The sequence below is a fragment of the Cryptomeria japonica genome, chromosome 9 (genome assembly GCF_030272615.1).
Source record: "Cryptomeria japonica chromosome 9, Sugi_1.0, whole genome shotgun sequence".
Classification (NCBI taxonomy): domain Eukaryota; kingdom Viridiplantae; phylum Streptophyta; class Pinopsida; order Cupressales; family Cupressaceae; genus Cryptomeria; species Cryptomeria japonica.
This window is the reverse complement of record NC_081413.1, coordinates 430,535,402-430,549,214: the sequence shown is the minus strand read 5'-3', so window position 1 is coordinate 430,549,214 and position 13,813 is coordinate 430,535,402. Positions and strand designations below refer to the sequence as shown.

The 13,813-nt window shown below is 33.0% G+C and overlaps 1 protein-coding gene across 1 annotated transcript; it reads right to left on the bottom strand.

Moving 5' to 3' along the window:
* Window positions 1–9,677: 9,677 nt before the first annotated feature.
* Window positions 9,678–13,415, bottom strand: LOC131858427 (uncharacterized). Its single transcript, XM_059211662.1, has 3 exons — window positions 13,346–13,415; window positions 10,140–10,351; window positions 9,678–10,049 (listed from the first exon to the last, which is right to left on the bottom strand). Exons 2-3 carry the CDS (start codon window positions 10,320–10,322, stop codon window positions 9,678–9,680), a joined length of 555 nt encoding a protein of 184 aa, XP_059067645.1. The 5' UTR covers window positions 10,323–10,351; window positions 13,346–13,415.
* Between the last annotated feature and the right edge of the window lie 398 nt (window positions 13,416–13,813).

The following is a 13,813-nucleotide window of genomic DNA, read 5'->3' as shown; positions in this document are numbered from 1 at the left end:
TAAAAGATTTCAACCTTTGTCACACCCATTTACTAAACTATTTTGGTTTTCAAATAAAATTTCTTTACACCTTGATTAATACTACTATTCTTCCAAAATAGATTATACCCATTAGATTGTATGAAAATCATTTCGAAACTTAAATGTTAATAAAATATATCTATACTAATTACTTGCAATATAAAAGTAACTTCTCCTTTACCAGCCCTATGTTTCTTTATAGCAAGAAGGCAAATGTTTTTAACCATTAATAGAAATGGCCATCCTCTATGCCTTGAAATATAACAAAGAGATGAATCAAATATTCGACTTCTTGGATTGAAGGAAATTCATATCGATCGAAATACATGAAGAGTGCTATGAATCTAAGCACATTTACATAGTAGGTAAATTACTTGCACAAATTTAAATATACAAAGGGGTAGTTTTGAAATAAAGAAATTAAATATTTGAAATGTATTGAATGTTTTGGAGAAATCCATTTACTACTAGGTTCCATTTGAGACTAGCTAATAAGGGAGAATCCAATACTTGGAATAATTTCATTGGTGCAAAAGTTTCCCAAGATGCATGAGAGCAATGTCAATTCCCTTTCTTTTGTTTTCCTTAAGTCAACTATTTTATTTAATAAGGAGATTTAACCGTTTTATCTACATCCTAAAAAGGATTAATTCATTATAATAAATCTCTTAATGTTCAATTATCTATTTGAATTCCACAAGTGTAATTTGACCATTTCCTTATGCAATATTTATCCTTTAAAACCCCCAAAGGCTCTTTTCTCATCTTTGAGGGAGATAGTGAGATCTTTATAGATAAAGTATTTATTAAAAGGAAGGTCCAAATTTACAACTTAAATTTCCATATCAAACTCTTTTATCATGAGTTACATTTGTCGTCCTCCTCCCTAGGAAATTTATTACCACTTTAATTTTTTTTTCTTTAATACTATAATTTACACTTAAGAATAAATCCTTAGATTCTAAATAAATTGAACAAGTTTTTAAATATTAAAATTATTTGTAATGCTTAACTATAAATCAATTCAACTAATATGAATAATTTTTAATTTTCAAATGTGCAAATTAATCCTAATGATACAAATAAATCTTTGCTAACAACTTAAATATAAATAAATTTTCAACTAAATAATCTTAAAAAGATATGATTATTTCATTTACCTTTAATAAAACAATTTTAATTATTACTAATAAATTTTAGTTATCTTCAACTAATAAAATACTTTTTTTTAATTAAATAACTCAAATAAATAAATTTAATTATTTCATAAAACTTTCTCTTAATATAATATGAGAGGATACTAAAAAGAATTCTTTAAAACAAGAAACAACAAAAAGCGTTTTCTTTTAACCTATGGAAAAATAAAGATATAATTATTATATTCAACAATCATAAAAAAAAAATGGTGTGTATATATATATATATATATATATATATATATATATATATATATATATATATATATATATATATATATATATATAATGATTTTGTGGTTTATTATTATTATTATTATTCCTGTTTAATAAGAGATAAAATTTCTTGTTTACAGAGATATTGTACATAGGGATGGGTAATCCAGAGATAATAGACAAGGGTAGATGAGTATTCCAGAGATAAATAGACAAAGATATTTGTACACAAAGAGCTGAATTTCACAGATCATAATTTTGAGAGGTAAATATTTCATAGAGAGGTAGAACTCACAGATTTTACTTTGAAAAATGAAAATTTTCACAAGAGAGCTTTTCACTAATTTCACTTTGAGAGAGAGAGAGAGAGAGAGAGAGAGAGAGAGAGAGAGAGAGAGAGAGAGAGAGAGAGAGAGAGAGAGAGAGAGCTTTTCACAAATTATACCTTTCGAAGACAAATTTTCCAGAGAAATAAACACAGAGACAAATATATATATAAATACTCTATTATTTAATTCTTTTTGTTTAAATGCAGAGGTTAAATAAATCTGAGAGGTAATTTAACAGAGGAGAATAATATGTTGAAAGTCAAGCAAACATATGGAGTAAATTATTCTAGGAGGAGAATAAACACATGAATAAAAATTATTCAGAGAAATGAAAAGCACAGAGAAATAATATATCCCCCTAGATATAAATAAATTCATAAGAGCAAAAGAGACTAAAGTAAATTATTTCGGGAGGAGATGAATAAACACAGGAAAACAAATTACTCTGACCAATGAAATGCACAGAGAGATAATTTATCCTGAGACTAAATATTTCTCAGAAAAATCAATTTGAGATAACCAGATAAAGTTTTCATAATGAGAAAATATTTCTCAAACAAATAGTTTACATGATGCATTTGAAATAAAGTTTCCCAGAGAAATAAATTGTACAAAATATTTGGGCTAAATTAATATTTTGAGGTAAAGTTTTCACCTAGAGAAAGATTTCTAGAAGATAAGTTATACAATGCATATTTTGAGGAAAGATTTCACATAGGGGAAAAAGCACATGATTTTTCCTCTTTCTATCTTGATTTCTTCTTAATAAAACAAATGTATTTACTTATATTATTTTATTCCCAAAAATTAGATCATTTATTTTCTCTTTGAAAAAGATTTAAATGAGATTTGCATATTTAGAAAAAAAAACTAATATCAAATATTTTCCTACATGGAAACTAAAAAGGATAGGAAAAGGGATTTCTCTTATTATTCTAATCGAAATAATTGAGAGAAAATTTATTTTAAAAAGGAAGATTTCAAATAATAAATAACTAAAAGAGATTAAAAAGAGATTTCTTTTGAAGATTACAAGATTCATATATGCAACAAGTGAATGGAAAAGGGGGAACCTGGATTGGACGAAGAACTTGTTGTAGGAATCGACATCAATCTCTCAACTAATATTTTTCAACACTTCCTTGTGGCTTGATAGAATCTCCTCCGAGAGACTTTAAAAATACTATCTTCTACCTTACAAAGTGTTCTCAAAATCCTACTACTAACATGAAGAATTGCATAATACTTTTCATCCAAAAACCGTGAACTACTATTTTGAAAATTGAAATCCATTATATAGAAAGGGAGTCATTTTCCCACTACTAAAGGAATTAATTGATTCACATATTCTTTTTTTTCCATGCAAAAGTGGGGGTTACATTCATATTAAATTTTGAATTTGAAACTATTTCATGTAAGACATATTCCTTACAACTTGTCATAGTGGCGGTTACATTTGACCATGCATTTTGAATTTGAAAATCCCTTCTAGAACGTTCTTATTTCAACTGCAATTATTCTTTAGAAGCCTTTCCAAATTATATCTTATTGTTTGTCCTACTACAAGAGGAGTGACACAGAGGCCTTTAATCATTGAAAGTCAATACCATTGATAAGTTGAAGAATTCACTTCCTGAATTAGAGCAAGAGGTGAAGGGGTTCTGTGTTTAAGAAACTCTTTCTGAATTTACAAACCTTCCAAGAATGTCAAATATGTATATGAGATCACATAGGAAGTCATATATATAGGCATGTGAAAATGTTGAATCTGGCTCATTCCTTAAGTGGAGCAATATATTTTGTTCCCAGTCTGATTATTTTACTGTATTGAACATTGTTAAGGTTATGCGTTCCAAAAACTTCTGGGACTTTTATACTTTCTCTTTCCAGTACTGTCTGACAGGTATTTACTTCCTAATTTTTCAGTGTCTCATCTCATTCAAATATTCAGTTTAGTTTTCTTTGTTTTCATAACCTTTTTGTAACATGTTTTATCATACAGAAGATGGACAAAAATATCTGGACATAGAAAGTGTCTGTGTGAGTTGCTAAAGCTGGGCTCTCTCTCAAATACAAAGAGCACGTCAAAGCTCAATAACATTATTTGAAATGCATTACTTTTCATCTCGTATCTTGAAGTTTGCTTTCATATTTCATGTGATTTGTCTCCAGTCTACTTTTTGACTCAAGTAACATTATTTCAATGCATCGTTTTTCATCTTGTATCTTGTATCTTGTATCTTGAAGTTTGCTTTCATTTTTCTAGTGATTTGTCTACAGTCTGTTTTTTAACTGAAGTTTGTTCATGTTTTTAGAACCAGGAGGATTGTAAAGCCATTATTCCTGACCAGTGGTAGTGTTTTCTAAGCTTTTTTTATAAGGTATGCTTGATATGCACATGTGATTGTTTTTTACTTTTTAGATAATTTATATTTATGATGATTGTTAATGTCTTTTTAAGTTTTGATACAGATCAATTACCCAAGCTTTGATATTTATGATTCATCTGATGCATGGCCTTTGCTTTTGGATGATTATGTTGAATGGGCACAAAAGAGGCTGAGATGAGACAACCACTACTTAGCACTAATCAGATGCATATATTGCTTTTTCTTCTAAAGCTCAGTTGTAAAGAATTAAAGATTACTTTTGGAAAATGACATTTCTTTTTGAAAATCTGTCAATTGTCATTTCCAGTTCTGATGCTTGGTTCTCAGTTCTAACTATTAATCTATTTTTCTCCATATTGGGATAGTAATTTGGAATGAGAACAGTGTGGTTGTCCATCTGATGACTTGTTATGTTCTAGCTTGTCATACATAAATCTTTCAATATTATGAAAATAAAGTATTTGTAACTTATGTACATAAAATTTAGAAAGTCTATAAATAGATTTAGTTCTTTTTCCTATTTGTACTGTTGTAAAATATAGTAAATGTCTGACTGCTTGTTACTCTTGAATTTTATATATGAATTAGACAGTGAACTGGTATTTAGGATGTCATGTAATTGCCTTTTGCAAAGATGTAGGAGCTAAATCATTTAGTTAAATTATTAAATAGAATGTGATTGCATAACTTTGGTTATGTTATTTCATGCCTAATGAATCAACAACACATGTGAAATTTCTTGTATTCATACTTAAATTCAAAGGCTAAAACGCAGTATAGGTGCAACTTAGTTGGAATGCAAGATCTGCGTTCAAGACGGTAAGGTGTTCAAATAAAAAGGGAAACATATATGACAATGAGGAGCCTGAAACATGAAAGAAAGCATAAAATATTCCTTGAGCTTGTATTTCATTAACAAGGATGCCCTTTTATTAAACTTAGGGGAAGAAAGACAGAGGCAGTGGAGGGGAGAGGTTCAATCATGTTTTTTTTTTAAATTTCAAAATACTGTAGGTGGAGCAATAACTTAACAGGTGCTGCAGGGAATGTGTATTCCTTCTGTATCAGATCACAATTTACTAAAATAATAATTATTTGTCAATATGTCCACAATCCTGGCAAACCTATTGCGGTAATTTCTATGGAACCATAGTTTAGTTACACAAATAGTTTTGATATGCCTCCTCAATGGGACTACTAAATAAGGGCTTGCATGAATCACACACCTCAAGTCTTGGACAGAATAAATGTGCATTTTTTTTTATATCAGATTATAATTTACTTATGGATCATTGTTATTTTAAATATAATTATCTGTCAATAGGCCCACAATCCTGCAAGCCAGTAGATTGGAGGAACTGCAATAATTTTTGTGGAAGGCATAGTTTTAGTTACACAGAAATTTCAATATGCTTTCCTCTTGGAATCGCCAGGTAAGGGCTTGCATGAACCACATCCCTCAAGTCCTGGACAGTATAATTTCCCTGGACAAGTATTGCGAGTTACAAATATTCCAAAACACAACCTGGGCAGAATAATCACCTTGGACAAATATTGTGGGTCCAGGGGAATCTTATTCACATGGACATGGGCATGCGAATGGTGGATAATATTTAGTCATATTGGCTCCTACTGTAGGGGAAGATGGAATGGACTTATTTAAAGCTTCATAAATAATTATGTATATATGACAAACAAATACACATTTATGAATCAACACACTAGTTTTTGCTCCTTCCAATGCCACTACTCGTGAAAGCTCTTGAATTTAGTGTTAGAGGCTTTGCACATTGACTTCTACAGATACAAGTATTTGCTTACATATCATACTAGTCCATGATTCTAGAGTATAATATAGTTAGAGGCTACAACCATTCATTCTAAACCAAATTTAGTTAGAGGCTACAACCATTCATTCTAAACCAAATTCAATGAACCTAAGCCCATGCTACATTTTCAAACCGAGGTCCACAATAAGCCTTTCGACATGGAAATAAATATTTAATACTGTATGAACAAGATTTAGTGTTCGATAATTGTTCGCTAAGATTATGAAGTTTGCTTAGATTTATCATTAGTGATTTGATTATGTTCAGTTTTATTGTGAAATAATGTCTACTTCCATTTAACATGCTCCAAAACTAAGTCAGGATGAATCATCCAAGTCAAATCAGCTAAAAACCCAAGAAAATCAGTCCAATAAATCTTACAAAGGTAAGTGGCAAAGGTACAAAAATTTCTGACTTTGTGTCTTAAGGATGCAAATAATTGCTTTAGCCATTTGTTAGAGATGGGCATACTAAAGTAGAATGTTGGAAGTTGCATTATAAATTGCACCCAGAGAATCAATACCAAAGGTAAAAATCCATGGTCACCTTAGTTGACAGAAAACAATTGGAGATAGAGGGTGATTCAGATGTCGATATGAAACTGGGTCACACAACTACAAACGTAGCAAGTGACAAGAGGGAATAAGTAATCTCTTTCAAATAAAAAATCCAAGTCAAGAAGGGTATGGTAAATTAACTCTTTAATTCCAGCTCACAACCTAGTTTTATTTCAACTGAAAGCTATAACTATAACAATGCTTGGTTTGCAAACTTCTGACCATCCTAAAAGACTGAGAATTTAAGGTTTATCTTGTTATTTGTTTAGAATATATTGATGAGTTTGAAGCAAATTGACTCCATTGATAAATTTAGTCTTATGTTTGGAAGTCTTTATTTCAGTGCTCCCTGAATAGAGATAACATCTGAAAAAGCTTTGAAACTAGGAAACATATGTACCCCCTCACAAGTGGCATATTTTTTCCCATTTTATCAAAAGTACAATGATATCCAACTTAGAGGTATGAGGACCAAGAAAAAACAATAAACAAAAACTAGGGTTTATAACTTTAGGTCATCCAAGAAAAAATAATAAACAAAAACTAGGTGACTAGACTTGGTACTAGTTCGGGTTTGGGTTTGTTTCATAGGCTTGCTAAAAAAAAGGGGGGATCTTGGGTTCATTTTGGATAAAAATCATATATATATATATATATATATATATATATATATATATATATATATATATATATATATATATATATATATATATATATATGTCAAGCGTTAACAATCAACCATCATTGATCAAGCAACACCATCCACATTATTGAAACATAATAATAGGCATCGTACACTAACTACATCATCCCCCAAAAGAAAACAAGTAAGCATCAAGTAACATCAGGGAAGATTCTCCAATTTGATGATGATATTGTAGAAAAAGGCCTCTACAAGAACTTGGAAACATAGTTCACAAGAAAATAAAATAATTTCAGTGGGGGTCTAGGGGCAGCACCCCCAACGGGGTTGAGGGGAAATGCTCCTCACAAGGTCTAAGCGCATGACCCTTGGCATGTTCCCTATCACGATATAAGGTGGGACCAAGAGGCAGAGCCCCCAACACCAAGCCCAAATTAAGACCTTCAAAACCACATTGACCTTAATGGCACACATCATTTTGCATTCACAAAGAGAAATATCTTTGTTTTATGACTTTCTTTTTTTGTCTTTAAAATGATTGATATTCACATTTTAAGATTTGGGGAGATCTTTCGACTTTTTAGGGAAAAACTACCAAAATTTGTCTCTTGGGCATCACCCCCCAAAATTTGCTACAAGTATGCCCAAGTTTATCCCAGACGAACCCACAACTCTCTAGCAAGACCCTAGACAACCCTCAAGGCAGACCAAATCCATATCCAGACCAAACGGAACCCAAACCAACAAAACAATAGGAGCATGCCAATAACATAGACGAAACAAATGCATCTTAAACTAACAATTAAGCCATTAATGCAAGAAGAAATATCTAAACTAATAAATTTTGAGATGATATTTTAAATCAAGCATTCCATATGGTTGCAAATCTGGTACCAATAAGGAAGAAAAATGGCAACATCCACTTATTTGTGTATTTTAGATATCTTAATCCAAATTTATTTTTAATCCAATTTATTTAGAAGTCCCCTATCTGCTCAAATTGATAGATCAAGTTTTTCAAACTATGTGGAAATAAAAAATTTGGTCAAAGAGAGCAAATTTGTAAAACTTGTTTTTCCATCAAGGAGAGCAAATTTGTATGTCAAAGAATACCATTCAAAATATCAAGCATTAGAGCCATCTTTCAAAGGGATGTGTACATAGCTTCAAGGATTCACAAACAAAATTATCCTTTTTTACTTGGCTAGCATCATAACATTTTTCAAACTGTGTGGTAATCAAAAATATTTTCTCTACTTGGATAGCTCTAGGAACAATTTGGTCAAAGATGAAGACAAATGTAAAATCATTTTTTCCACTAAGTGCCTTATGGATAGCCTTAAAGAAAGCTTATAAAATTGTATAAGGATGATTCACTGAATCCCTTATGTTCACAATTAGATTCTCCATGGTTGGAAAAGAATTTAAGTAGCAACATCTACCCTACTTTATAAACAAGGGCTGTAGGCAGCGTAGTTCCCGCCCAGTACTGCAAAGGTGGTTGTGTAGTAGTTTTGTTTTAAAAATCGTAGTCTTGAAGGTCTGTTCATGCATATAACTGTTTGAAACAAAAATATGAGCCATTTCCTAAGCCTTTGGTGTACATGGCTATAGTTTTGCAACGTGTTAAATGGAAGCAGACATTATTTCACAATAAAACTGAACATAATCAAATCACTAATGACAAATCTAAGAAAACTTCATAATCTTAGCGAACAATTATCGAACACTAAATCTTGTTCATACGATATTAAATATTTATTTCCATGTCGAAAGGCTTATTATGGACCTCGGTTTGAAAATGTAGCATGGGCTTAGGTTCATTGAATTTGGTTTAGAATGAATGGTTGTAGCCTCTAACTATATTCTACTCTAGAATCATGGACTAGTATGATATGTAAGCAAATACTTGTATCTATAGAAGTCAATGTGCAAAGCCTCTAACATTAAATTCAAGAAGGAGCAAAAACCAGTGTGTTGATTCATAAATGTGTATTTGTTTGTCATATATACATAATTATCTATGAAGCTTTAAATAAGTTCATTCCATCTTCCCCTGCAGTAGGAGCCAATATGACTAAATATTATCCATCATTCGCATCCAATATGACTAAATATTATCCACCATTCCCATGCCCATGTCCATGTGAATAAGATTCCCTTGGACCCACAAAATTTGTTCAAGGTGATTATTCTGCCCAAGTTGTGTTTTGGAATATTTGTAACCCGCAATACTTGTCCAGGGAAATTATATTGTCCAAGACTTGAGGGATGTGGTTCATGCAAGCCCTTACCTGGTGGTTCCAAGAGGAAAGCATATTGACATTATATTAACACAGTAGCAGAGTTTGTGATAGTCAGACAGTATCATATTTTGTAGGGCCATTGCCACCCAAAAAAGTAATAAGGTTCACAAGCTTTAAAGGCTGAAGTATTTTTCAAGTTTGCAATATTCATTAACATGGAGAGTGTTAAAACCCAATTACACCAAAATTCCTATTGCTTGACAATATTAATAATGGTGTTGTTCACAGCTAATGTGAAAGTGCCATAGACGTGGAGCCTGTGCAACATAAAGACCATTGGTGAGATGTCTTGTTGGTATTGTTCATATGTTATATCTGTGATATCTGGGTAAGTTTGTTGAAGTATGTCTCCTTGCAAGGAGCAGTCGATGTTGCCTTCTTGTGTATTCAATGTGCAAAGTATGTTATGGTGGCAAGAGGTTTGTGTGTCAGCGTTACAATACGTGCAATGGACAAAGTCCATGTCAATTGCAACATCAAATGGTAGGGAGTGGTGGCACGTTGAGCAAGATATTTCATAGGGTGGAAAATAGGCATTTTTTGCTTTGAGGACACTGACAACCTGCAATTGCACTGTGTACAGTAAGAAAAGAATTGTAAATACTATGTAGTAGAAAGATTAGGGCAGAGTTGTAAAGGTACGTGTGATCACCTGGATATTACATTTGGCAAGTGTCTCCAAATGTGCTTTTGTGCACTGGTCATTAAGCTCTTCAATGAAAGTAGACTGCAATGGGTGGAATGACCGGCTTCCTTGGGGACCATTACGCACAATATTTTGAACAGTATAAAAGGCATATCTACTGTTGATAAGAGTTGTTGCAAAGTTGTGCATAATTCTGTGTAGGTGGTGGAGATGAGAACCTGCAAAATAAAAATGTTAGTGGGAAGGGCAGAAGAGGACATGAGAGGAGGAACAAAAAAAGAAGGTGCAATTCAAAGTGTTCAAGATGTACAATGGCCATATCTTCCTGCAGATCACCATCCTTTATATGTACTTCAAGGTGTGTTTTGGTCAAATGGTAACTAGTTCCAATTGCTCCAAATGAACCAACGAAATAGTCGCAGTCAGCTTCGCTTAGTTGTGAGATTGTAAAATCGGGTGCTAGTTTGTGTTCGGTACAAACACATGGGGTAGTTTCAAAGGTGCTTTTTGTAGTGAGAGCAATGCAACAATCTACATCACCTCTTTCGTACTGTGATTTATTTTTAATTGTAAAGTTGGAAATGTGGATGCCTGATCCAATGGTCAAGCGTGGCAAAAAGGTGTCCACCAATGTGTTGCTAATATTCATTGTGACTGTCATCTGGCCTTTACAATCTATCAGGTCCACATGCAATATCTCAGTTTTGTTTTGTGTGTTGGTGTACTTGGCAGGTCCATATAGAACAAGAATGTCACCTTCAAACATATAACCAATTCGTTGTGTACACAAGTCCAGTATTGTGCTAGGTTTTGGCGGTGTTGAAGAAAGGCTGCACAAGGAAGGGTCAATAGCGAATTAATGAACGAGCATTAGTAAACCAATCGATGTTTATTGGCAGCAATCCATGCTTATTGGAATCAACTTAAAGCTTATGAAACTCTAATAAGGTGAACACAATAATACATGCAATTTTACTTAAGAGACAATTGCACCCATGATCCAAACTAGAGTTGTGAAATGCATAAACTAAGATGTGGACCACAACAGTGGAACCAATAAAAGAATGTGAATGTGAAAGCATGAACAGGGTGCTTGTAATGTATTCAAAGATTGCAAAGTAATTGAACATTAAAGAAGTGTGCTCCCATGAAGTGTAAAAGGGCATGCGTATGCATCTATTGGGAAGATTTGGAAACTTCAAGAAGGTCCATTGGTTTAACGTCATTTATCAAAGCGTAAAGGCGAGATTTATGTTGTCATATGTTGTAGTTGCAATAGGCATGGTGAACATGTTTGCAATGCATGGAAGCCTTGACAAGTGCATGGGCTGTAGAGGGAAAACCAAACAGAATAATTACTGGTTTTGATTTCAATTTAAAGAAATGAATTGGATACATCAGAAAATGCTTCAAAAGCTTAAGGCAACAAGGAGATTGGAGATTGTTTTATAGTCACTGCAGTGCTGTGGTTGAGAAATGATGCTTGTGTTTTAGTAACCAAATTGAACTCGAGGGAATAAATGAAAAAGAATGGGATGTTGGACATGAAGAGATCTCAATAAAACAAAACAAAACAGCCTCAAGAAAGTGTGGCAGGTAAACAAACAACAAGACAAATTGCAACAATCACGAGACTTGCGCACAAGTTTTTAATATGTGTCTCCAAGTGAAAAGAAAAATTGAAATAGATGGCAGAATTTGAGAGGGATACCTGTGGCTTGAATGGCTAGTTTGTGGAGCATGTCTGGAAGATGGTGTTGTTTGTTGTCCCAGAGGTTGGAGTTGGCTACATGACATGAGAGCAAAACATCAGTAAAGGACTTCAAGAAACATTGTGTAAGTGTAAGTCTTCTTACTACGGTGGGCATTTTTACCATTTGCTTATATGCAGGGCTTCAACACCACTCTCTTGCTGATCACATTCCATGTGGCCAGTGGATCTGCAGGAAAAGTGCAAAAAGTGTTTTAGTGACTTGAGGGGGTTGACAGGGTATGAAGGAATCAAAGTCAGATAATTCAAGTCAAACTCCAATCTAAATGTGAGTTTCAGAAGGTAGAACTTCTTTTGTTATCAGGATTGACATATGTTACCTCTTGCTTGTATGTGGTTGTGGATTCGGATTTTGTTGTTTGGTGGAATCTGCATTACGATTATGCTACTTGAAAGAATCCATTTGTTGACTATAGATAAAGCAAGAAGGCAAGGCAAAATATTAGTGTGCTATTTGTACATGGTTGGTTGTGTCAAAAATGTCTCATCTCACAAAAGGGAAATGAATAGTGAGTAGACTAGTGACCAAGCAGAAATGTAATCTATTGATGGACAAGAAATAGAGTGGAAGTGAAATTGAAGGAGCAAATAAGTTGAAAGAAAAATAGTGTTAGTAGAAATGAGATAGATGGTTTGGATAGCTTTTTTTATGTTCAATTTTGTGCGGCTGCATTTTGACAGGGGCAAAGTTTTGTTGTTTAATGTTGCTAATTTGCCTACAAGAAAGCAAAGCAAAAAGTGCAACTTAGAGAGTGAATGAAGATATTGTATGGGGATCAATGTATACAAGAGCAACTTATAGAGTGAATGAATGAAAACGTGCTATGAGGATAAATGTATCTGTGGAGGAACACTAGCTTTACCGTTTTATTGTGTGATGTTGTGGAGAGGTGGCGTCTGGTGCACTGGCTTCCATGTTGGTGAGGCATCTACAAAATCAACAGATTGAGATCAATGCAATGGTAGCAAATTTATGGAATGTCGTTGAGACTAAGGTGATTCATTAACAAAGTGGGGAGTAAAGAGGCATATTTAGCTTCAATGTCATTAGTGTTTGACGACACTAGGAAATCAATGCAATATGGAAGAGGTGCGAAGTTCATTAGCAGAGTGCACAGATGTTACCATTTTTGTATGTGCTCGTGTGAAGGAGTGCTATTTTGCTTATTGTATTCGACCTTGGTAGAGCTCCTGCAAAGGGAAGAAAGCATAGCATAGGATGGCAATCAGAGTGCAAAGTCAATTAGGTATGAATTTCTTTTTTAATTTACATGACAATAACTGATTGACATATTGTGCTATGTTGTATACATCATTGATATATAGGCTTGGACTATAACAAATAATAAATTCAAGCTGCAATGGGCACTAGAAAGAGAGAAGTAATGCAATTTGTGAAAGCAAATAATTTGGGTGGGAATGAAGGAATTGAGAGGGCTACCTTTGTTTGGTATGACTTGCTTGTCTAGCGAGGGTGCTGCAAGGGTTGTCTTTTCCTTTGAGCTGATCGACATGGCTGTAACATAGCAAAGCAAACAAACATCATAAGATTTGATGCTAATTTTATTGTTAAATAGCAAAGCAAACAAATGTTGTAAATTGTGATGCTAATTTTATTGACACACAAGTTTAAATTTATTTAGTATAGTAGGCATGTTTTACCACTTCGTTGTTGGTATTTGTGCAGTAGGTGTTGGTTGTTGCAAAGTCTCTTTGATGTGCATGTATTTACAAAATACAATATTTAGAACCATCCAATGTCAGGGTATTTGTAGAAAATACAAAATTATTAATCAAGCAATTGTTGAAATATTGTTTAAAGTTATCACATCCAATGTCAGGGCATGTGTAGAAAATGCAAAATTATTAATCAAGCAATTGTTGCAATACTATTTAAAGTTACCATTGT